The 25,955-nt window shown below is 43.4% G+C and overlaps 1 protein-coding gene across 1 annotated transcript in view; it reads left to right on the top strand.

Annotated features, from left to right (window-relative positions):
* The window catches only part of MAP3K13 (mitogen-activated protein kinase kinase kinase 13), a 39,681-nt gene extending 13,782 nt beyond the window's left edge, over window positions 1-25,899 (top strand). The window contains 11 exon segments of the mRNA XM_021692346.2: window positions 2,194-2,352; window positions 4,294-4,452; window positions 4,891-4,999; window positions 10,569-10,678; window positions 11,449-11,565; window positions 12,265-12,402; window positions 17,013-17,751; window positions 17,753-17,800; window positions 21,462-21,532; window positions 23,982-24,279; window positions 25,089-25,899. Of these exon segments, the coding sequence (XP_021548021.1) occupies window positions 2,194-2,352; window positions 4,294-4,452; window positions 4,891-4,999; window positions 10,569-10,678; window positions 11,449-11,565; window positions 12,265-12,402; window positions 17,013-17,751; window positions 17,753-17,800; window positions 21,462-21,532; window positions 23,982-24,279; window positions 25,089-25,190 (2,050 nt within the window). The 3' untranslated portion in view covers window positions 25,191-25,899.
* Window positions 25,900-25,955: the final 56 nt, after the last annotated feature.

Here is a 25,955-nt window from a genome sequence, read left to right as displayed (position 1 = left end):
ATAGTCGTTAGCTCCCTGAACAGCCCCCTCCTTGCTTTACTTGCAAATAAACTTTATTATAGTCTTTATTCCATCTGCTCACATTCTTACACAACCTGTTGGTTTTGTCATCCACTACATACACACAAAGGACACAAAATACTTGCCAAAGGCCTCTTTGAATGGTCTCCTTCTTAACCACCTTGTTCCCCTTGAGAATTAACTGTAGAGGAAGAAGTCAGGAAGTTTTAGAATGTATAAAATCACATGCTACTTTCTTTAACTCCTGTCATTTACAGATTAGGGTAATAAGTTACCCAATAAGACTTTCCCTCTGTTATCAGTACTCCCTTGAACTTCCGGCAGCCTTGGCCTCTTTGGGTTTCAAACTAACTTTGAGAAGACAAAGATCAGTCTGCCTTGCTTTAAAGAGAGATTTCATTACCCGCATTAAATCTTAGGCTGTGTGACCCCAGCTTTGTCTCAGAGAAGACTTTACACAAGTTCTAACCTCATGTGCCCTGTAGTCTCTCCCCATGTCCATTCCTTCTTGCCATAGCAGGAAGTCTCGTAGTGACCTGGGCACCTGGGTGGCTCAGTCATTAAGCGTCTGCCTTCGGCTCAGGTCATGGTCCCAGGGTCCTGGGATTGAGCCCCAAATCGGGCTCCCTGCTCGGCGGGAAGTCTGCTTCTCCCTCTCCCACTCCCCCTGCTTGTGTTCCCTCTCTCGCTGTGTCTCTCTCTGTCAAATAAATAAATGAAATGTCTAACCCAACACTTGTCACATCTTTAAAAAAAAAAAAGTCTCATAGTGAGCAGCACAAAAGAGGCCAAAGAGGAAGCTTCTAGTGTTTTTCTTTCTAGGGGCTTATCACCTTTTCTGACTTTCAGGGTAAATGATACCATCAGCTCTGAAACTATGTCAGATATCCCATGATATTTAAATCCATATGCATTTTCACCATGACTAACACCATTAAATCCAAATTTCCAAAGTATGTAAATTTTACATATCAGGTGCAAAACTAGGGGTCGGTTGTGGATGAAGGTATTCTAAAGCAGTTGTAAGCAGAGCCGTTTGGTAACTAGAGAGCCGTGTGAAACTGGCATGGAGAGGGACAAATGTGAAGTCCCAGGTTCAGAGAAGGGAGGAGAGAGACTGAGAAGTTTTCTGTTTTTTAGCCACCTCAATTCTGATACCTTGAATATCACGCTTTTTTCTTATTAGGAATAAGTCTCTAGATCATTAAGCCTCTGAAACCCTAACTCATTAACATTCTAAAGTTCTAAACAGGTTATTTCAAGTGAATTCAGTCTAGTTTGTAAGTATACTAATATTTTGAATTAGACCGGTACCAGATGTATTCATCTTTAATGCTAGAAAAGCAATTTCCCCCAGGTCACATTTCAGATAAATACCATAAAAAGGCAAACATGACTTGTGTGGAATCTACTTAAGGCTAAATTTATTCCAGCTTTTCCTTATCAACATTGGTGGAATCCCAGCATACTTATTAGCCTTTTAATGTAAAAATCCCTAGTGTCATGGTGCTATGTGTGATTTTAGTTGGCCATCATTTAAACAGTGTTTTAAAAGAAGTGTTTTTCTTAGTGGTTTGTCTGAGACTGGCAAGGTGGAAACCAATATTTATTGAGCATGGGTGTTTTACATCTCTTCTTTTAATTCAAGTGAAAATTCCATGAGGCCATTATTATAGCCCATAATTCCTTAGCAAAAACTCTTGGAGGATTTCAGAAAGGCAACATAGTGCATTACCTCACACACCAAGCAAAGTCTAGGACAGCACTCTATAATGAGCCACAGATGAATAAAATGAGTTTGCTTGATATAGATGAGAAAATATTTATACACCGTGTTCAGAGTTTTCTGCATGCTTGAATCATGGGTAAGATCACTGGGACCTGAGTTGTCTCCATCTTACGATGAGAAAGCTGGCTTAGAAGAATCAGGTAGCTTGGCAGAGGTCACAAAGTTAGCAAGCGGTGGAGGCAGGATGAGACCAGGAGGATCTGTGCTGTGTGGCGTCCCGTGTGTGAGTGATGCTCTGTCTAGCATGTAGCTAATGCCCCGGTGATATTGGAACTCATAGGCCGAAATCTACAAGGTAGGAGGCAGCACACAAAGTTGCCAATTACAGTCATGATTTGTATTAGTACTAATGATCTGGGTGTTCTCTTTATTTCTTTTTAAAGTGTTTTGGTGACTCACACAGATGCGGTAAAGATTTCAGATTTTGGCACATCTAAGGAACTCAGTGACAAAAGTACCAAGATGTCCTTCGCCGGCACGGTTGCATGGATGGCACCAGAGGTGATACGGAACGAACCTGTCTCTGAAAAAGTCGATATATGGTGAGCGGTGCCATCGTCCCGACAAGAAAGCCTTTCCCACTTCACTGTATGAGTCCTTTCCTCCTCCAACACTTGTGCTTTCCCAAAGTATTCTTTAGTGTTACTCACTGCTGGTTGATTTCAGGCTCCTATTGTCTGAGGTACTACCCAGCGTCATGATGAATGTGGAGAGAAGGATTGGAAGGGGAATTAGGGTGAATGTCTATTTAGTAAATCATCAGTTTGGGAGACCTTCACAGAATATGCTGAACTTTCTGGAAAATGGGAAGTTTACTTCAAATAAGCATTTGGCATAAAAGTCTTCGGGAAATATGTTACCTAATTCTTACCTTCTTAAATAAAATACATTAAACAAAGTTTACCTAGTCTTGGTGCCTCAGACCATCATTGAGTGTATCAGTGATGTACTTTGCTGTGATACGGTTATGTGCTTTAGAGCTATTTGAAGCGTATAATAGGGCTGTTTGCCCTTTTTGTAAATATCCCGTGTGAGCTATGCTTTTTTATTTTTTGGCCTTTTAAAAATCTTTATCAGCTTGTCCTTTGAGATTACGAATCTTTACTATTAATAGTATGTTTCCCTGTAGTCACTTTTCTCCCATCCTTAAAACCAGCTACTAATGACTTTTAGGCTTAAAACCAAAATAATAGCATGTGTTAAAATTACATGTAACACCAGAGTAAGTAAGATAAAGTAGAAATGTGGGATCATTTGTAATTTGGGTAATTATCACCAACATGTCCTCCTTTGGGATTATACCAATTACGTTCCCAACAGAAATGGATAAGTATTTTCTCAGTCTCACCAACAAAATGTGCTAACTTCCTGGATTTTTGCCAACCATCTAGGTAACACACGGTGTCTTGAGTGCAGCTTTAATGTGCATTCCCCTTCTTATAACTTATAAGTTAGGTTGTACGTTTTTTCATATATTTACAAACCATTGGTAATTTCTTATTTGTGAGCTATTCTGATCCTTTGCTAAGCTCTCTGATCTTGATTCTCATCAATTTATAAGAGTATTTTATATATTAAGGAGATTAGCCTTTTGTGTGTATGAATTATGGATACTTTTCACATTTTGTTATTTTGTTTATGGTGGAGTTCTTTCTCCATGCTAGGTTTTTTTTTTTAAATGCAATTTAACTGATCAGTGTCTCCGTTTGTGGCTTCTGGATTTCATAATTAGAAAGCTTTCACCAGTCTAAGATTAGTAAAAAGAAAAAAAATTTCCCATGTATTCTTTCAGGGGTTTATGGTTTCATTTTTTCTTTTCACATTTGAATTTTTGATTCATTTGGAATGTATCTTGATGTAAGATGAGCGATAGATTTAATTTTACCCTCAGCTGTCCCAACAGCATTTACTGACTAGTCAGTGTTCCTGCACTGGTTTGGGATATCCCTTCTATCATATATTCAAGTCCTATATGTATTTGGCCTATTTATGGATTTCTGTTCCCTTCCATTAGTCTGGCTGTCTATTCACACACCAGAGTTAATTACTGAAGCCATATGATATGTCTTTTTTTTTTTAAAGATTTTATTTATTTATTTGCTAGAGAGAGAGAGCATAGGCGAGAGAGAGTGAGCGAGAGTACAAGCAGGGGGAGCTGCAGGCAGAGGGAGAAGCAGGCTCCCTGCTGAGCAAGGAGCCCGACGCGGGACTCGATCCCAGGACCCTGGGATCATGACCTGAGCTGAAGGCAGCCGCTTCCTTCACCCAGGTGTCCCGCCTTATGATATGTCTTAATATCAAGCGGTGTTGATTATCCCTCACTGAGTTTCTTTTCCAGAGTTTTCCTGGCTGTTTCTGTTCTTCTTATGGCGGTATTAGAATTTTGAAACTGGGTATGTATTTGATTAAACATGAATAAAGAACTAAAATACCAACCAGTCTTTCTGCACTGTCTTTGGTACCTGTTCCTGGTACTACTGTAGGTCTTTCGGAGTGGTGCTTTGGGAGCTGCTGACAGGAGAGATTCCTTACAAAGATGTAGACTCTTCGGCCATTATTTGGGGTGTTGGAAGCAATAGCCTACACCTTCCAGTTCCTTCCACTTGCCCTGATGGATTCAAAATCCTTATGAAACAGACGTGGTAAGAAATCTCTTTCTCCTAAGATTCTCTTTTACCTTCTTCCTCAAAACCACGTTTAAAATTTCTCTGAAACCACAGGGAAGTCTCCGATATGGATTTGGAGCGAATCACCTGGTTAAAGCCTGGCAGACTTGGAGTTATTGATAAATAAAGAACTTGGTATATCCTGAAAGAGTAGGCCTTATTAAATGATAGCTATTATGACTTTACTAGTCCTAAGGGACTGTTATTATCAAACAGGCCACTGATCCTAGAGATTTCCATTTTATCATTACAGGTATCTCCTGATTATGTTTTCCTTTTGCTCTTCAGCATGTGCACAAGGCCTGAGGTATAGCCATGCGTGGAGCCAAAAATGTTTTCGATAAAGTAGAATAAAATCTTTATCCTCCTGGACACAACCTCAGCAACGCACAAGCTGTCTTTTCTAACTTGTAGGCAGAGTAAACCTCGCAACCGGCCTTCTTTCCGGCAGACGCTCATGCATTTAGACATCGCCTCTGCAGACGTTCTTGCTACCCCACAAGAAACCTACTTCAAGTCTCAGGTAAGTCTGGAAGCTCTCCTCCGGTGTACTGAACACGCAGCCGGGGAACTCGTGGTGAAAAAGAGGAACGCTTAGAACCATTCTGATTCTCGTAGCAATTCTAGAGCTCTAGCCGGTGTGAAGCAATGGCTGGGACACCTCACACATGGGAAATTTTGGAGTTTTTTAAACACTTAAGATATATCATTATCTCATTTGAAAGGAACATGTGTCAGAATGTCATCCTCAGGGTAGTGAAATTGTTGAAGAGAAAAGAGAAATATACTTGAATTAGAATTACTGCTGACCAGGGCGCCTGGCTGGCTCAGTTGGAAGAGCATGAGACTCTTGATCTCGGGGTTGTGAGTTCAAGCCCCATATTGGGTGTAGAGATTACTTAAATTAAAAAGAAAAAAAGACTTAAAAAAAAGTTACTGCCAACCTTCATGAAAGGGTTGCTTCCCTTGTTCCCTTGAAGGAGAAAAATCTAAAGTATGGTGGAGGGAAGTTAAGGACCAGAGAGCCCAGGATAGAATTAGGCCCAGAGAGAACATTTCCCCTAACTCTGTGTGTCACCTATTAGCACCAGGTAAAATGTAATTTAATGTACCTGTTAGCCTTTACTGTCTTACAGACCATTCCAGACTTATGGCTTAAAATATTCAGATAAACTCCTTGAGAACTATTAACAGTATTGCCTATCTATTCAAATATGTGTAAGTCTGGGGCACGGGAAAAGCAATCTGTCCAATCTCTGTGTTCGTGTTCAGAAAAAGACTTAGGCCCTTTTGTGAAATGAAAGAGAATAGTGAGTACTTTCTAGGGAATCTTTCAAACTTTAGGATACGGTTGCAACTACAGCTTTGCTTCCTTTCCCATAAAAGTATGCACACCCCAGTTTGGAAAAGCAGTTTTTGGTGAGAGTACTAAGTCACAAGCCATTGAGACAGTATAACTGTGTACTTGGAAAACTGCAAACTGCAAACCGATTTTACTTGAATGCTCCCAGAATGTCACTCCTGAAGCCAGCGCCACATCTTCTGAGTGCCCACCGTGTGCAAAGCACTGCATAGTGCAGCTAAGTGCCCACATCCAGTACCCTCATTTGTACAACTCACGTTTACCAATACGTGCGGCAGTAAGATTGAACTCAGAAAAGTTTCTTTTGCAGCAAGAATATGAAGTGGAGAGGAAGTGGAAGGAGAGGAAGGGGAAGACATTACACTGGGCATCTTTTAATATTAATTCTTCCACATGTTTCTCCCAACATAAAATTTTACCTCTCCTTAAATAGCCCCAAATCTGCTATGCGTGCCAGTTCCTAGGATTATTTTAGGTACTTACAAGCTGGTTTGTCTCTGGGTCTGAAATTCAGACCCTCTCTGGCTACTGATAAAGGTTTTATGAACTAGCTACTGAAGTACTAAGAAAAGCAACAGACGTGAGTCTACCCCTTGTCCTACGATCTTGGATAAGTCACTAAAATCTCTAAACCTCAGCGTACGCATCAAAAAAACCATGAAGATTATCGTGTCTTCTCTTCCTTATGGGGTTTTAGCTAGGACCAAATGAGAAGATAAAAATGCAGCTGTATTGGAAACTAAAGAACTGCTCGATTGTAAGATGTTATTCACTGCCCACGAAGCTAGAGAAATGAAGCCTCCTTTGGGTTGTTACATTCTGGTGAACTCCTGAGATGGACAAGGTGGCAGCTGGGGGACTCCTCTCCACGATGCTTTGACTCGATGCCACTCGGATGGGGACGGAGCTGACTATTTAGCACCTGGTTTTGCTAGTCTGCAGTCTCATACCTGAGGCTTCCTCTCCCCCTGCCTGCTGACAAGAGCCCGGTCCACATCCTGTCCATGGTTGGAAGCCACGGGTCTCCACTTTCCACCAAAACTGTCGTCAGGAGTACTGCCAGGAGCCCAGCTGACTCCTTCCGCTGTTTCTCAGCAGCTTCTATAGCACAGATGAACACAGCAGCCGATTCCACTACAGTATTCCATTCTGCCAAAGCTGCTTCTCATTCCTACACAGTAACCTATTTCTCCTGGTATTCAACTGCATTTGCTATCAGTCTTTTTCTTTTTCTTTTTCTTTTTTTTTTTTTTTTGAGCTCTACACCCAATGTGGAGCTTGAACTCACAACCCTGGATCGAGAGCCGCATGCTGTGCTGACCGAGCCAGCCAGGCACCCCAGCACTGGATATCAGTTGTTAGAAAACATTTCAGTGGGGTCCCAGATCCCCATTGCTAGGTGGGCCTTGTGCCCTGCTTCTAAGCCCTTCCCCCACACTCTGCTTTGCACCAGTCTGGTTCCCTTTTGAGTACCACTGCGACCACCCAGAAATTCAGAGGCTGGGAATTGCAGACACACAAAGTTCATTATAGGGACAAACTGTACTCCTTAAAAGTAATCTCATCATGGGGCCCCTGGCTGGCTCAGTTGGAAGGGCATACAACTCTTGAACTCGGGGTCATGAGTTTGAGCCCCACATGGGGTAGAGAGATTACTTAAATACATTTTTAAAACTTAAAAAAAAAAAAAAAATTCATCACAAGCAAGTAGGTCCTTAGGTAGAGGCTGGGCGCTCACCCAGGAAGGGAGTAAAGAGGATTCCTGTGCCAGTCAAGAGTTGGACTTGATGACCTCTTGAATCTTTTCTGACTCAGAATCTCTGATTTCCTGCTACTTAGTCCCACAACATCCTGCTTCTCTATTCCTCCAGCTAGGCTGGAACTGGCTCCACTTCTTTTTTTCCTTTTTAAAAAATTGCGGTAAAAATAATGCAAAATTTTCCATTTTAACCATTTTGAAGTGTACAGTTCAGTGACGTTAATTAAATTGACAACATTGTGAAACTGTCACCACTATTTCCAAAAGTTTTCATCACCCCATTAAGCAGTCATTTCCCATTCCCTCCTCCCCTTGGCCCCTGGTAATCTCTGTTCTACTTTCTGTCTCTCTGAATTTACCTGTTCAATCTACTGATTGAATAACTGGAAGGCTGGAGAAGACGAAAACCTTTTAAATGGGATGGCCTTTCCCAGGCCTTATCTAGGACATGAAAAGGATCCCACTAATGGTAAAAACCCAAGTTTCACTGGATTTTTCCCTTACCTGCTTCCCCGGGACTTGAATACCTTGTGAAGCACCCCCTACTCCCTCCCTTGACCCCGTCACATGCATTTGGAGGGAATCCCCAGTGAAGAGTGGGGATCTCAGTAACCTCATAGTAACATCTGCTCTGCTTTTCACTGACTGGCCTGACACCGCAGTCTCCTGCTGGTGTCTGCGAGGTATTACCTTGTGGGTTAGCTCTGTTTTCTGCTACAAGACCATAGGCCCAGCTGGCATCCATTGGATGCCGCCATATCCCAAGGCACTGCCTCACCCATCAAGAGCTGCCATTTCCTCCTGTAACTAAAGCTCTGGACTCCTCAAGATTCCAAAGCTGCACATTGTTCTATTTACACAATGAACTCTTCCAATTTCGCTGTTGAGTTGCACTTGGTTAAAGGTAACAGAGCAGTGCTGGTTATGGCCCAGTGTTTTACAGATATTTTAATGAAACACTGGGAAATGCTCCTTCACTCCTATGATGGTGGCTTTGTTACAGGTCAGGTTCATGCAGGATTTCTCCTTTCTCTTGTGCCACATTTTCTCTCAGAGGCACCTCAGTCTCTGTGCAAACTGGCTTCCGGCCTACCCACCTTCCATTTCTTCAGATATGCCCAGACATGTCTGAACTGAAGATTAAGTGCATTAAGATTAAGTGCAGCGCATTCTGGATCTGAGTTTCTGATGACCTTCACTTTCTGATGACTTTTACTTTCTGATGACCTTTACTTTCTAGCATATTATAAGCAGATAAGCAGGATGATCACTTTCTAAATAATTACAATATAATTTCCTTTATAAAAGTAAATGAGAGGGGTGCCTGGGTGGCTCAGTTGGTTAGGCGTCTGCCTTCGGCTCAGGTCTTGATCCCAGGGTCCTGGGATCCAGCCCCACGTCAGGCTCCCTGCTCAGCAGGGAGTCTGCTTCTCCCTCTCCCTTCTACTCCCCCTGCTTATGCTCTCTCTCTCTGTCAAAAAATAAATAAAATCCTAAAAAAAAAAAAAAAGTAAATGATAAACAGCAAATTTGGGGAGAAACCTTCTGTAATTTCACAATTACTTAAGCATGACTTCTTCCATGATCTAGAGAAATCATTTTAAACATGAATCTCAAGGTAATAGAATAGCTCCAGAGGAAGAATATTTAGAGGCATTTAGTTATACATTTAGCCTTTACTGGAAATTATCTTAATCTCATTAGCTTCTTGTGATTGTAATTTATATGTAATTTGAGGAGACTTCTCCTTTAGCTGTTTTCTAGAAACTGTCTGTAGACTATATTCCAGCAGAGGTTTTTCTAACCCCTAAAATTTAGATAAAATTGGCTTGGAATTCCATGCCTTGTGGAAATCCCAGTGTCCTAACATAGTCTGTGAATTCCTGGGAGATTTATAATTTCATGGTCACTCTCACTCTGCCTTCCTAAAATTTTTGGGCCCCATCCCTGCCATTTTGTGGTTGTTCCTTTATCTTTATCCTGTCATTGACCCAAACATGAAGTTCAGCACCTTTTCTTGATGTCCAAAAAAAAACGAAACACTCATCCAAAGTCAAGGTGAATGTCAGAGACTTTACTAAAGTTTTTGGAAATTGGAAGAGGCTTACATTTTGAATAACTGAAATCACATATTTGGTATTCATCCCCATTCTAAAAATTTTGTCGAACTACTACATTGTTTAGCCATACCTTTTCTCCTCCTCTTTCTCTTTTCCTGTTCTTTCCCTCACTCCCCAATTCCTGTAGAATTCCCTACGTTTTTATTCCCGAGTCCTGCTGTTCATGCCCTGTGTTTCTACTCCAAATATTTTCTCAAGATATTTTCTTTTTTTCTTTTTAAGATTTTATTTATTCATGAGACACAGAGAGATAAAGGCAGGCAGAGGTAGAGGGAAAGGCAGACTCCCCGCAGAGCAGGGAGCCTGATGTGGGGCTCGATCCCAGGACCCCGGGATCATGACCTGAGCCAAAGGCAGATGCTTAACCGACTGAGCCACCAGGCACCCCAAGATATTTTCATAAACAAAACCTAAGAGAAATTCTGGTGCCAATTAAACACGATCATATTCTCACTGGCACGTACTTATACCAGATGGTGAGAAGAGCTCTCTTTTTGGCCAGGCCATCTCAGCCATCATCTTCACTTAAAACTGAGCTCTCTTGTTCCAGAGGTGATGGCCAGTATGCCGGCTGTGATATTTCTGGTGGCCAGTATGGCAAGGAAACTGGAAAAGAGATGGCATCCCATGTTGGACTAAATACAGAAAATGAGGTCATGGTGTGGGGGGGTGGGGTGCAGATACAGGGGCATGAGCTATTTTGCTATCAACTAATATTTACTGAACGTTTATTCTGTAAGGCTCTTCAGTAAAAACATGTAGGGAAATGCCATCCTGCACCTGACCCTATGGTTTTATCAGGGGCTGAAACTCCTCGAGTACTAACAAATTCTATTTTGTCCTCACCCAGGCTGAATGGAGAGAAGAGGTGAAAAAACACTTTGAGAAGATCAAAAGTGAGGGAACTTGTATACACCGATTAGATGAAGAACTGATTCGGAGGCGCAGAGAAGAGCTCAGGTGGGCTGCTCTCTCCTCCACCTCGTCTCATCCCTAGATCTGCAGATACTGGCAGGAACTCGCTTTGTGAATCACCATTTCACCTACACACCTTTCACCTCTGCTACTTCCTGTTAATTCTCTTTAAAAGTTGCCCCCAAAGTGAGCCCTCCTTTGTCCCACTGTCCCATCCACTCCCTGTAACTTTGTTATCCTTTAATATATCTCTGCAGCCAGCGCTCCTGGGGCTATGCTCTTTCTTCATTCGGTGCCTGTCCTAGGTGATGTGGAAGGCAGCGCTTTATAAGATGTAGTTCCTGGTCTCAAGATGCTTATGACTGATTGAGGGGTACAAAATGTAGCCATAGGTAACCATCGTATTAGGCAGGATCTGTGCCGTAGATAAGTACGGGGCCAGGGGGTCAGCCTTAATTGCATGTTTCCATGAACATGAATATATTATACTATATTCTTATTAAGGTATTGTCAATGCTACACAGACAAAGGCTACACATTATACACAAATCACAATCTGATTTTTATCTGTGCCTCCCTCTGGCTATTCTGTATGGCTGGATGTGGCCCTTAAGGATAAACCAAGGGAAAGCTTGGTTTCCCATCTCCCACTCCATCTTGTCCGAGTCATTACATCAGACAAGGGATCCTTAAATTTAGACAGCCCTCAGACAAATGCTTTTGAGAGAAACCATCCTGGTTCTTATTTCATTAGAACTGTTCTTTGTTCTCCCCCAGGGTAGTCAGCTTCGCTGATCCTCTCTTTTCTTTGATAGGCATGCTCTGGATATTCGTGAACACTATGAGAGAAAACTTGAGCGGGCTAATAATTTATACATGGAACTGAGTGCTATCATGCTGCAGCTAGAAATGCGGGAGAAGGAGCTCATTAAGTATGTATCCAGACTTCTGTCTGTTGTTCCTGAGTCGGGTCTATCAATCAGCCCAAATACTGTTCCACCATGTTGCTACTACTCAAACCTAAAATGGCAGATACTTTATTCATTCACCCAGCATTCCTTAAGGGATGTGCTGTGCCCAGGTCCCTTCCTCGGTCAAGTTTCAGTTGGGTGGAGTTGCTGTAGAGTTTGTTATAGAGGAATGAGCATTTGACCGACATTTGCAACTTCACCCTGCCAAAGGGCTCCAGGAAGGGAGTCCTCATCTCAAGAAATCTCAAGAAGAGCTTGGTGTGGATTAGGGGGAGCCTTTTGCCCCCTGGGGAAATAAGGTGGCTGAGGAAAGTGGTTTAAGGGATTCTTGACAATGACAGGAGACCCCGGTCGGTGGTCCCGACCAAAACAATAACTGAAACTAAGTAGGTCTTCTACTGTGTCTCTCATGAGGTATGTTGGGGGAGGGAAGGTCAGCCCCTGAGTGCACCAGAGAGTGGAAGAGCACAGTGAAGTCAGATTAGTTGAATTGAGCATCTTTTTTTTTTCCTTTCAACCTGAATTGTAGTGTTGTTATTCAAATAGTGTGTATCTGTTAAGGGTGACCAGAATCTGTGAGTGGAATTAGCCTGTGAAAACTTCCTGCCCATCTTTTCTGTCTGCAGTGACTGAGCTGTGGCTCTTCCTTTCATTCCGCAGGCGTGAGCAAGCAGTGGAAAAGAAGTATCCTGGAACCTACAAACGACACCCCGTCCGTCCAATAATCCACCCCAATGCCATGGAGAAACTCATGAAGAGGAAAGGCACGCCTCATAAATCAGGGATGCAGACCAAACGGTGAGACATCTGTGCCAACCTGACATTCAGAGAAATGGGAAAATATCCCCCAAAATACATTATCCCATGATGGTGTGTCCACTCTGTAGCTCATCACGGGCACCCTTGCCTCTAGATAAAACAGCGTAGGAAAGTGAGAGGATGTGTCATGAACTCTAGGAATCTAGTTTTTACTCTCTGAGATGTACATATTTATTGTCTTAGCATGGCATAGGGAAAAGAGAAATAAACTGAGGGCCAGGCAGACGTGGATTCAAATCCCAGCTCGGCCTATTATTACAAGCTGTATGATGTGGGCCATGTCACTTGACGTCTTTCAGCCCCATGGGTAAAATGGCATAATGATCACACATGAGATTTCTTTTTCTCCTTTTGACTCCTAGTGCACAGAATTGGGTGAATCATAATTCTTGTTTTATGCGACATTGATCCACGTGTGTCCCACTTTTCCTTACTCATTTAGTTAGTTCTTTTTAATAATGTAATAAGTGCCTGTAAATCCACTGCCAAAAAACAAAAGCAGGGGCTTTGATAATTACCTGTACCTAACCATGTAGGGCCCCTCATTGTATTCCTGCATGGGATTTCTGCGAAGTTTAAATAAGAGAAATGTGAAATCACCTTACAAATCACAGGTGCTAAAAAATGAGTTTTTGAATAGTTAAAAAAAAAAAAAAAGGAAGATTGCCCTTTCCTTTACAATGCATTTTCCTTATACTAGTTTAATATTAGAATGCTCTTCCAGTCAGTTTTTATTACCAGGCTCTACTAGATGCCCATTCCTCCCAAATAGTGGAGAGTGGATTCTATTCTAGCCAAGTTAATGTAAAGGAAAGAAATGTCCCTAAAACCTGGGGTGTAGACCCAATGGTCTACTGCAAAATGCAGTAAGAATAAAGGTAATGACAAAATGCAAACAAAGAATGTATTCTAAGGCTTCCAGAATGGCAGCCATACTACCATAGCATGACTGATATAAATCTAAACTACTAAAGAGTAATTACATGGATTAATTCCAGTTTTGCTTTTACTTCCCACCCCTGATCACCTTCTAGTTAAGTTCTGAGAAATTGCAGATGGCACCTGGCAAAACCCTCTGAGGATCCCAACACCTCTTTCTTCTAATGTCTTAATTGGAGACTGAGTTCACCTGCTTGCTCCTCCCTGCATTCTGCTACAGTTAAAACTAAGAGCTTTGGAGGAGAAAATAGTACTGTTTCATTTTTCAAAATGTGAGCTCATGTTGACTTTTACTGTTGGCTGTGAGGAATATGTTTGGGAGAGTTTGCCATCACCAGCAGATGCTTAGTGGACAAGCTGACTGAACTCATGCAGGAAGACAACCTGGAATGGGTCTTTGAGCTGCAAAGAGTTCTGCTCTCAGTTGATTGGCCCCTGGAGGATATCAGTTACAGATTATTTGGACAGTCCAGTGATTAAGTCAGAAGTCCAGTGACCTGGGAGGAGATCAGAGAGGGAAAACCATCCACCATCCTTTGGCCTAGGTGTAAATGTGGGTTCAGCTGGGGACTAAAAAGAAGAGAATCAGACTCAATTATGGATCCACAAAGCCTGTTACAAGTGAGTGTAATCTAATACAATGGTCTAAATACTCATAATAAGGAGAGGCTTGGAATGGGGCAAGAACTATTCCTTAATGTCAAAAGACTTGAGTGCCAGTTAGGAGTTCTGCCGTTTACTTCCTTTGTGATGGACACAAGCCAATTAACCTCTCGGATCCCTCAGTGCCTTTATCTGTAAAATGAATATTGGAAAAATGAATAGTAGGAAATGAGTGTTTTATATACTGTAAAGTGCTTTGTCAACTGTGAAGTGCTGTATCATTGTTATTCTGTGATTTTTGCACTGCCAGGTTCAATAAAAAAGCAGCCTTTACCTGATTTAGGACACTTTCACTGCAACCCTCTTCTAGATCCCACCATAGCTAGTCGCTGTGTAAGTAGATGCCCCTAACTGGGCCTCAGAGGGCTCTCTTGCCTCAATAAAAGCCCCAGGACCTCCTCAGTCCACAGACTTTCTGTGGCACAAGGTGGCCAGCTGACCACAGAACTGTGAACCTGAGACAGGAAGATGCTCGCAGCAGCATAATACTCTGCCCACCTTGTCATATACCAGATTTACCTGGGACTTCTGTGCTAAGACAAGCCTTTAACTGTTCCCCCCAAAAAAGAAGGAAAACACATCTCCTACAGCCTGATGCTGGCTCATTTCCTGTTCACATGTGGTCCTCATTTCAGCATCACGTGAGAGTGTGTTAGAAATGCAGACTCTTGGGGCGCCTGGGTGGCTCAGTTGGTTAAGCGACTGCCTTCGGCTCAGGTCATGATCCTGGAGTCCCGGGATCGAGTCCCGCATCGGGCTCCCTGCTCCGCAGGGAGTCTGCTTCTCCCTCTCCCACTCCCCGTTTGTGTTCCCTCTCTCGCTGTGTCTTTCTCTGTCAAATAAATAAATAAAATCTTTAAAAAAAAAAAAAAAAAAAAAAAAGAAATGCAGACTCTTGGGCCCCATCTTAGACCTGACGGACTCAACCATTTTAATAAGCCCCGAGTGCTTTGTCGGCACCTTTAATCTTGTCCTCTGAATCTCCAATAAGCCAGTCTGGGGATTAGGAGAGACTTCTTGTCTGGATTCTGCTGGTAATGCACTGTGAGACCATGAGCCACCTTGGGTTTCGGTTTCCTCATCACATAAGGTAGAGGTGGGACTGTATCTGTGGTTTTCAAGCAAGGTCTGGGACACCCTAGGGCTTGCAGAGAGATGTCAGGGATTATTGCAGAAGTCGAGAGGACAAGGACGGGGAGCCCAGCAAGGCGGGGCTTCTGCTCTCCCCACCCCAAACTGTCCCACTATATCTGGGGCAGGGGCAGGGCGGGGACTATGAGCTATAATTGACAAATTATATTAGTTTGGGGTGTACAACATAACCACTCAATATACATATATATTATGAAACAACTACCACAATAAGTCTAGTTAACATCCATTCATCACCACAAATAGTTATATATATTTTTTCTTGTGATAAGAACTTTTGAGATGTCTTAGAGACATTCAGATATACCACGTGGTACAGCTGACTCTTGAACAACACAGGTTTGAGCTTCACAGTTCCACTGACATGTGAATTTTTTGCAATACAGTACCATAAATGTATTTTCTCTTATGATTTTCTTAACATTTCCTTTTCTCTAGCTTACTTTAAGAATACAGAATATAATACATATAATATACAAAATATGTATTAATCGACTGTTTATGTTACCAATAAGGCAGCTGGTCAACAGTAGGCTATTTTTAAGTTTTTTTAGAGTCAAAAGTTATACCTGGATTTTTGACCAAGATTATACTTGGTCCAAGTATAATCCAAGTTATACTTGGATTTTTTATCCAAGGGGCAACTGTACTATTAGCTATAGTCTCCAGGCTGTACATTAATCCCTGGACTTAGATATTTTATAACTGGAAGTTTATACCTTTTGACCCTCTTCCTTCATTTCACCCATTCCCCCACCCCCCACTTCTGGCAACCACCGATCTGTTCTCTTACTATATCTATTTTATATACTGAGTTTCTCATAATTCATTTGAGAAAGGCATCTGTTGTTAAAAAAAAAAAAAAAAGTCTGGGTCCTTCAGCTCTGTAATCTGAAGATTCGTGTCTGTTTGGTTCCAAAGAAGGAAGGCAGTAGTGGTGCTCTCTGGTGTCCTCGAGTCTCCGCCTGTACCAGTCCCTCAGTTCAGAAGCCATTTATTGTTTGCCTGTGCACCCTGAAATCAGTGTGTGCTCTGGCTCGCTCTTGCACATGATCTGCATGGCCAGCCCAGGGAGCACTCGACAGCAGGACTAGGAGAGGAGACAGGACCATGCCAGACCACTCCTCACAAGCCCTTCTCTTGATGGCTCTGTCCAACCTCCTAGGCTCTGTACTGTTTCCCTCTCCTCAGTTCCCACCCCATTTCCCCACTTCCTTAAACATGGTTGAGTACTGAGTGTGAGCAAGGCTCCCTGCTAGTGTCCTTCCCATACACAGATGGACAGAGTCCCAGACCTCAAGCAGACCATGTCTAGACCAAAGTCCCTGAATTTGGCCTCTTGCCTAATTAACCTGAGGTTTCCTTCTCTTGTGCCAGATCCCTGTGATTTGTGATCTTCTGTGGGATCCCTCTAGATCCATCATCAGACAGATTCCTGATCGTGGGCAAACCTTTGCCTCTGCCTTGGCATGTTGGCACCGGGCTGATAGCTGAGGTTATAAGGAAGAGATCGAGAAACCTGTAGGGTAGAATTAGACTGTAAAGGGGATTGGGTACCTCAGCTAGTGAGGCACAGAATAAAATCCAGAAGGAATGAAGGAACTATAGGTGGACATCTAGGTTGTTTCTAATTTTCTGCTATTTTAAACTATAGTATATAACATAACGTCTTGGAAACACACATCTTCATGCGCATCTGTCATCTCCGTCGGATAAATCTCTGCATACGTGCCTCCTGTTTCAAGGGGTGTGTGTATTTTAAGGTTTGGGTTACATTTCCCCCAGCTTGAATGTGTTTTCATCTGTTTAAAACGAAATCTTTCCTTCCCTCCCAGGCCAGATCTGCTGAGATCTGAAGGTATTCCCAGTGTGGAGGTGGCTCCCGCTGCTTCCCCTTTGTCCGGAAGTCCCAAAATGTCCACCTCAAGCAGCAAGAGCCGCTACCGGAGCAAACCACGCCACCGCCGAGGGAATAGCAGAGGCAGCCATGGTGACTTCGCAGGGATCTTGAAAAACCAGCCAGCGCAGGAAAATTCACCGCATCCCACTTATCTACACCACGCTCCGTCCCAGTACCCTTCTCCCCATCACCATCATCCTCCACAGCGGCAGTACCAGCAAGCCCCTCCTGCCGTGTCTCAGAGTCACCATCCCAGACTCAATATGCACGGACAGGACATTGCGACCTGCGCCAACAACCTGAGATATTTTGGCCCAGCAGCAGCCCTGCGGAGCCCACTCAGCAACCATGCTCAAAGACAGATGCCTGGCTCCAGCCCTGATCTCATCTCCACGGCCATGGCAGCAGATTGCTGGAGAAGCTCTGAGCCCGACGAGGGCCCCGCCGGCCCCTGGGGCTGTTGTCCGGCTGAGCCTTATGAGCCCTGCCTCCAGTGCAGGCCAGAACAGTGTGGGTCCCTAGACATATCCTCTGCTGAGCCAGTGGGGAGGAGCCCTGACCTCTTCAAGTCACCAGCACACAATCCCCTCTCGGAAGATGCCCAAGGTTCCGAGGAAATGGAAGAAAATGAATTCAAAGGCTGTAGGTCTGCGTCATCCCTTGGCATCCCTCATCACATCACCCCCCCCAATGCTACCTCGAAACACAAGGCCCCTGCAAAAGGTAAGCTGTAATGACAGCCTCAGCATGGGATGTCAGAGCCCGTCATGTTGTGCGCGTTAGAAAACCTGCATCATGCGTCTATTTTGTAAAAGGAAGAGATGACGAAAGCAGGAACAGAGGTTTCTTTGACTTTCAATAATCTCTCGCCCCACTGCTTAAGGGATAGATTAGAGACTGTGCTTTAGGAACTACTGAACCAGAGGACCGATTCAAATGTATCTAATTTAGAAATAGATAAATAACCTATACTAAGGATATGTAATCAAAACTAGAACTACCCTAGCCTAGTCCTGATGGATGTTGCAAGAAGGAAGGATCCCATTATAAAACAAGTTTGAAAAACATAGTATTCTCTGTCCCCTCTTGGAGATTTCCTAGTGCACATCGACAAATCCTAGGCTTTAAAAAATCATATGGTTCCTTGTTTAATCCAGCATTTCCCTCACCTATTTGGCCGTAATGGCTTTAAAAATAACATCTATTAATATCCCATGGAATTAGCTTTCTTCACAATGTATTTTGGATGGGTGCCTGGCTGGCTCACTCGGCAGAGCATGTGACTCTCGAGGTTGGGGTCATGAGTTCAAGCCCCACGTTGGGTGTGGAGCTTACTTAAGAAAAAATAAAAGATTTTTAAAAACCAATATATTTTGGAAAACACTGCCTTTATGAATAACCATCATGACCCAGTGAGGTCTCGACCACTGAAACCTGTTCCTCTCCTCCTCACCCACTGGCTGCCTAGGGTTTATGAGCTTGGAGGCAATCTACCATAGTGAACCTGGCAGCCACAGAGATCTGAGTTCAAAGCAAGGCTCTTCCACTTAGAATCTCTGTGAACATTGGTGTCCTTGTCTATAAATGGGGCGCATAGTGGACCCTGCCTCATTGGTTGATGTGAAGATTAAGTGAGTTAATACATATAAAGCACTTAGAACAGGACCGGGCATGTAACAACCTTCCAAAAATGTTAGCTCATCTTGCTAATGAGTTAAAAATAAGATTATGTATGAAAAGTGTTTAGTACAGCGCAAACACCCACTCAGTTCTCAGCATTGCTTCATCTCGTCAGCATTCATCAGGAGTGCAGTTGAAGGAATGAAAGGGTCTAAAATGTAAATTAGTATGTTTCAGTCAACTAGACATTTAAAAGAAGTTGACGTACCTGTCAGGATGGCTAGAATCAAAAAGACAAGAAATAACAAGTTGGAGAGGATGTGGAGAAAAGGGAACTCGTGTGCACTGTTGGTGGGAACGCAAACTGGTGCAGCCACTGTGGAAAACAGTATGGAGGTTCCACAAAAAATTAAAAATAGAAATACCATGTGATCCAGTAATTTCACTTCTGGGTATTTACCCAAAGAAAACAAAATAACTAATTAGGAAAAATATATGCACCTCTGTGTTTATTACAGTATTGTTTACAATGGCCAAGATACGGAAACAACCATCAATGGATGAATGGATAAAGATGTGGGATGTGTGTGTGTGTGTGTGTGTGTGTGTATACATACATTCATATATATATACAATGGGATATACTCATCCATAAAAAAGAATGAAATCTTGCCATTCATGACAACATGGATGGACCTATAGGGTATTATGCTAAGCAAAGTAAGTCAGAAAAAGACCAGTACCATATCATTCACTTACAGGTGGAATCTAAAAAAAACAAAACAAATGAACAAACACAAAGACCCAGAAATAGATTCATAAATATGAAAAATAAATTAGTAGTTGCCAAAGGGGAGGAGGGTGGGGGAATGGGTGAAATAGGTAAAGGGGATTAAGAGGTTCAAACTCCCAGTTACAAAATAACTCACAAGGGGTGAAGAGTAAAGCATAGGGAATATAGTCAATAACGTTGTAATAACTGTGTAAGGTAACAGATGATAACTGTATTTATTTTGGCAAGCAGAGAATTATACAATTGTTGAATCACTACGTTACACACCTGAAACTAATATAATACTGTAAATCAACTATACTTCAATTAAAAAAAAAAAAGTTGAGGCTCAGAGCTACTGTCTCAGAACTGTATTTCTTCCCCCACATACAGTGCTGCTGCTGACAAAGCATTCCCAGAGATTAAATTGTGTTTTGGGTGGTGAATTTGGGTTAGTCTGTTCTCTGCTCCCCCACCCCTATATGGCCAGTAACGTGTATTTTTTTGGTAACAACTTTATTGAGATATAACTCACGTATCATAAAGTTCTCCCATTAAATGTACCATTCAGTTCTTTTATTCACAGTTATGCAGTCATCACCAATTTTAGAATATTTTCATCATCCTAAAAAGAAACCCTGTACCCTTTAGCAGTTATCCCAGTCCGCTCTCGAGTAACATGTATCTTTGAACCATTCTGATGCCATTTTGATGTCTGTGGGCTGGCAGGCCAGGGAGCACACACCCTATACATTTGGCCTCATTGGAAAAGTACTCCCACAAGGCAATTCAACTTCTCTTGACCGAGATCCACTTCCACGGTGCCTTGGGTAAATGTTCATCTTGGCAGTCAATATAACCCCATGCCTGTCCTTTCTACTCAAAGAAGCATATCAGAATACAAATGGATAAGAGTGATGGTATATTAAAACTGACTTTAAAAGTAAATTATCCTCAACCTTTGGTATAGTTACTTGGACCCAGTTACCCACCTCACAATGGATGGTACTAATGCAGTGCATCATGATTCTATGGGTAAGGACAGTTGATTTTAAGTTTGGCTTTTCTTATGTTCTTGAAGAGAGACGGACTCTTCCCTGTGAAGGAAGATCATCTTCTCAGACAAGACACTTACCCAGCCTTCCAGATCAACCACAGAGCCCTGGCAATCCCAAGGCCTCAGATGTCCCAACCAGAGCTCCCCCATCCTTACCAACATGCTGACTCCATAATGCACTATGCACCTGTTTTGTATTCATGGTGAAATGAGAAATACGGTACAAGATATGGTTTGACCCTCAAATAATGTATGCCTTAGCAGTGCAAATGAGCATAGTAACTATAATATTAGTGAAAAGGTGATTGGTACATAGAAGGGAAAAAGTAGTTGTTGGGTTTTGAAGAACTGAAAGATCACTTCTTGGTGGAGTCCCTATGTCAGGGCCTGGAACCATGAATGACAATGATTACAAGAGACTGCCCCCAAATCCAAGACCTTCTCTCTAGTTTCCCCTCCCCATCACTCACCTTGGATAGTCTCATGGAGTCCTTACCTACTGGAGGGCAAAACTCATTTACTCGGTTCTGTGTGTCTTCCAGCATCTAGGACAGACCCTGTCCTCATGGACACCGAGGAAAGGTTGCTGAATGAAAGTATATATGTTCATTTTTTTTAAGATTTTATTTGAGAGAGAGAGCACAATCAGGGGGAGTGGCAGGTAGAGGGAGAAGCAGACTCCCCGCTGAGCAGGGAGCCCAATGTGGGGCTCGATCCCAGGACCCTGGGATCATGACCTGAGCTGAAGGCAGATGCTTAACTGACTGAGCCACCCAGGCTCCCCTGAAAATATATATGTTTAAAGATGACACTCAGCAAACTGCTATTCAGTGCCTTCTGATTATAATTAAATCTTTTACAAGGAGTGTGTGTGTGAGAGAAAGAGAGAGAGAGAGACAGATTGAGATAAAACTCTTTCTCCTTGTTCTCCTCAGAGTGGAGATGACTCCTCTGAAGAGGAAGAAGGGGAAGTAGATAGTGAAGTTGAATTTCCACGAAGACAGAGGTAAAACCAACAAACACATGTACTGCTTTCCGGGTAATGGGGAAAATCCTGAGTTTGGCATACCTCCTGTTCAGTCATAGGTCACCTTCGAACAACCACCTTATCGGGAGATTCGAATTCACCATTCCTGTTTTCCCATTGCCACATTTTGGCCGCTCACTATGCATGGCGGATCCTAGTTCATCAGAATTCATTTCTTAGGAACTTCAAGATAAGGAACATAAATTCGAATTCAGGGTTACAATTGAGAATGGAGTGGGCATTTTATGAGAGATGGCCATGCTGTTTTGTGGATAATTTGATGAGTTTCTGGTGTACCTTCCTGTATTAGTCTCTGGCTGCTCTAATAAAATACCACAGGCTGGTGGCTTAAATAATGGGAATTTATCTTTCACAGTTGTGGAGGCTGGGAAGTCCAAGATCGGGGTTCCTGGTGAGGACTCTCTTCCTAGCTTGCAGACAGCAACCTTCTTGCTGTGTCCTTACAGGGCTGGTGTGGGGGGAGAGGGGTGGCATGGAAGAGAGGGGTGTGGAAGGGAAGGGAAGGGAAGAGATCTTCCTCTTATAAGGTCACAGTCCCATGGGATTATGGCTGCACCCTTTTGATCTCATTTGACTTTAATTACCTCCTAAGAACCTATGTCCAGATTCAGTCACACTAGGGGTAGGGCTTCAACATATGAATTGGGGTGGGGGAGGTGGTGGACACAATTCAGTCCATAGTACTCTCCATGCCTTTGGATAGTATGCCTCAAATTAAGTATAATTAATTAGGTTGAGTTGTCCTTCAGCCCAGCCTTAAAAATAGCTTCCTGCCTAGCCAGAAAGAATAATTTTGCTGGTAGGATTAAATTTAAGAAGGACCACATCCCCCTACTTCTAGAAGAAGAGCTGCCTTCATGTAGGAGTAGGGAAGCTAGTTTTCCTCCAGGAAAGCCTTTTCTGCAGTACACGGTCTGTTCTTGAAGAGTAAAGCTCTAAGAACCCTCCAGGAAGGCTTGTGTACCTGCCCAGAAACAGGAATTCTCTGCAAACTAAGAGACTCCTTTGGTAAATTGTATTCTGGGTCCCCACACTGCACAAAAATGAAATCTGTTCTCATCCCCAGAGCTACTCTTGCCACATTGCTATTGCTACCTTATTATCTCCTTGGTTTCTCCTACGCAGTGAGATTGGATCCCAGTAAAATGTCTTTTCATTCTCTGAACTCACTCTACTGACATCACAGTTACATTACTTCCAGCTTTGTTCCCATGACACACCATGAACTCAGCCCACTTAATGGCTTCCTGCCCTTCTTAGCTGCAAATTACTTGTATGTTTTTACTGCATGGTTTTGCTTTTCATATCATAACATTTTTCTCGCTATCTCCTTTCTGTTACCAGCCTTGAGATGTTGTATGAATCCTACTTTAATTTCCCTTTCCCGCATGGGCTCTTTTCAGGTGTCCTTGATTCCCCCCCTCGACCACCATCACTCCCAACCTCAGCCTATCACCTGGCCTGGTCAGTGGCAAGCCTCAGATCATTTGCCATCAAAATCACTTTGTACTAAGAGATACAGAAAGATCAGACAATGACAGAGGAAAAAGGCAGTCTTCTTTTATTGTTTTGTTTTGAAACCAATGTAAGCTAACAGCATTCTTATTTACTAGTCTACTTATAAACAACAGGAAAGAAATGAACTTTTGCAAATTATCCCGCCGCCTGCCTGCCCCCCACAGATTTGGCCTCATCTGAGCTAAACTCACGTGTTAACTGGAATGAGCCATTAACTGACGAGGCAGTGCCCCCAGCTGCAGAGTGAATGTTCCTCCCAAGCTCATCCCCACTGGGGGTCAAGCTGAGAGGGCAAAGGCACTTGGCCTTTCAGGGCTGCCATGCCCAATAGGCAACGCAGCTGGGGTTGAGGGAGAGGTAGAGAATGACACGGAGCGGGCTCTGAGTAGACCCAGCCCAAGCTGCAGCTCTGCCTTCTCAGGTGATGTGGCCTGGAACAAGCCACTTTCCTTCTCTGGCTCCAGTTTTATGTCTGGGAAATGAGTTAGGCCAAGAATCTCCCAAGACTCTCTTACGTGTAAGAATCTGAGAGGTCTGTGCATAAGAAGCAGGACGGCTCCACACCATGCGTGTGTGTGCACGCTGTGACCCGACTGGCTGAGGTTTTCAAAGACCAGTGGTAGCCATCGGCTTTGGAATATAGTGTTTAGCCACATAAACATACAAACCAAATGAAAAGGGCAAGTCACATTTCCTTCTCCTTTGCTTTAAAATTAAATAGTGTCCATCTATCTGTATTCGAATCTCCCTCAGGGGTCGGGAGAAACCTAGATGACCTCTCGGCGAGGCTATGATTGACAGGCGAGGGAAGCGAGGCTATGACTGACAGGCGAGGGAAGAACAGCAGTTGTGCCTGTGATGAAGATCCTCTGGTTCTTTGTGGTTCTAGGCCCCATCGCTGTATCAGCAGCTGCCAGTCGTATTCCACCTTTAGCTCTGAGAATTTCTCTGTGTCTGATGGAGAGGAGGGAAATACCAGCGACCACTCCAACAGTCCTGATGAGTTAGCAGACAAACTTGAAGACCGCCTGGCGGAGAAGCTAGATGACCTGCTGTCCCAGACGCCAGAGATCCCCATTGAGATATCCTCGCATTCAGACGGGCTCTCTGACAAGGAGTGCGCTGTGCGCCGCGTGAAGACGCAGATGTCTCTGGGCAAGCTGTGCGCAGAGGAATGTGGCTATGAGGTGGGGCTTCTCCATCCTCCTCTCCTCACTGTAGCTCTTTGGGGTCAGAGCGTGCCTGGGTCCCTACGGCCTTTATAATTATCATTTAGTATATGAGATAAAACAGGTGCCTCCAAGAAGTAAGTAGAGTACAGAGATACACAGAGCTCCCCAGTCAGGGCAGGTCTCCCAAGTGAGACTCAAACATCGAATGGCTCAGGCCTCCTTCATTCTAAGATTAGGTCAAACATCACCTGCTCCTGACCCCATCTCGCTCCTCCATGTCCCACCGTCCCCTGGATGATGCTCTCATAGCACATGGGATGCTCGAGGTCTTGCACAGCACAGGACTGTCCCTGTCTTGGGAGGCAGGATAGCGTGGTGGCCGAGAGTGCACACCCGGCCTCCAACGGCCTGGATGCCAAGCCCAGCCGGGGTTCTCTCCTGGCTGCCATGCTGGGCCAGCTGCTAACCTCTCTGTGGGTCAGTGCCCTCGTCTGCAAGGGGGAGTGATGACGGCATCTGTCTCCTAGAGTGCTTGTGAGGATTAAGTGAATTTCTAGACGTAAAGCCCTTACAGCAGTGCCCAGATCATAGCCAACACTCTGCAAGCGGGGCTGAGGTGGTCCTGCTGTAACTGCCATCATCATCATCGCTGTCATCACCTCACTAGGTCTTCTTTCTCCAGAAGCCCGGCAAGGGCGGGACCTGGGCTCATTTATCTTAGCCAGCAACCCAGTATGGTGCCTGTCATGTGGGAGGTGTCCGAAACGTGTTTACTAAATGATTTCCCAAATGGATTAATGTTTTATTTTGTCTCGACTTTGCAGAATCCTATGCAGTTTGAAGAATCGGACTGTGACTCTTCCGATGGAGAGTGTTCTGATGCCACAGTTAGGACCAATAAACACTACAGCTCTGCTACTTGGTAATGGAGGAAAACCCATCCTGAAGATCTCATGACTATACTGGCATTTCAGATCGTTCCCCCTCTCCCCCCAGACTCTTTCCCCTCTCTCCTTGCTTTTTTGTCTGGGAAGAGAGCTGCCCCATCTTTCTTGCCCCTAGAAATGAGCTGCAATAACAGGAACATGAGACTTCGCAAATCTCTGGAAAAAAATATCCAAATGAAATTAAGTCTCACTGAACATTTCAATCAAGAATGGCAGGGATCTATTTTATTGAATATTCTAGCTACTGTAACATTGATATTTATTTTTGTTTGACATTTTAACACTTTGTACTGTAAAGAGTGAACTATATATGATATATAGAGAGAGACAATAATTCTTGCAAAAAAAAAAGAGTGAGAGAGGGATAAAGGAAGAAAGAAAAGAAAGAAGTGGAATTTAGGAGCAACATCGTTGGGAATTTGTGGGGCCAGGAGGTATTACTGCTACTTGAACAGGGGACCAGTTTTTTGGCCATAAGTGACTGAAGAAGAGCCAGAGCAAGACATATGGATTATTTTAGAAAACAAAGAACAACGAAGGAAAAGCAATTCCAGGTAACTTGTGAACAGACCACATTAAGTTCAACCAGCTTGTCCAAACAGGTGATGGAAATGGCCTAGAAAAGATTGATGACCAGATACTTGCACCCAAGGCCTTTGAGGGCATGTGCTTACTCTAGGAGGAAAAAGACAACTACACCTGTGGAAGCTGATTTCATTTTAAAAATTTGAAGCAGCATCTGGT

Source organism: Neomonachus schauinslandi, chromosome 1 (genome assembly GCF_002201575.2).
Source record: "Neomonachus schauinslandi chromosome 1, ASM220157v2, whole genome shotgun sequence".
In the NCBI taxonomy this organism is placed as follows: Eukaryota; Metazoa; Chordata; class Mammalia; order Carnivora; family Phocidae; genus Neomonachus; species Neomonachus schauinslandi.
This window is presented reverse-complemented; position numbering and strand designations above follow the sequence as displayed.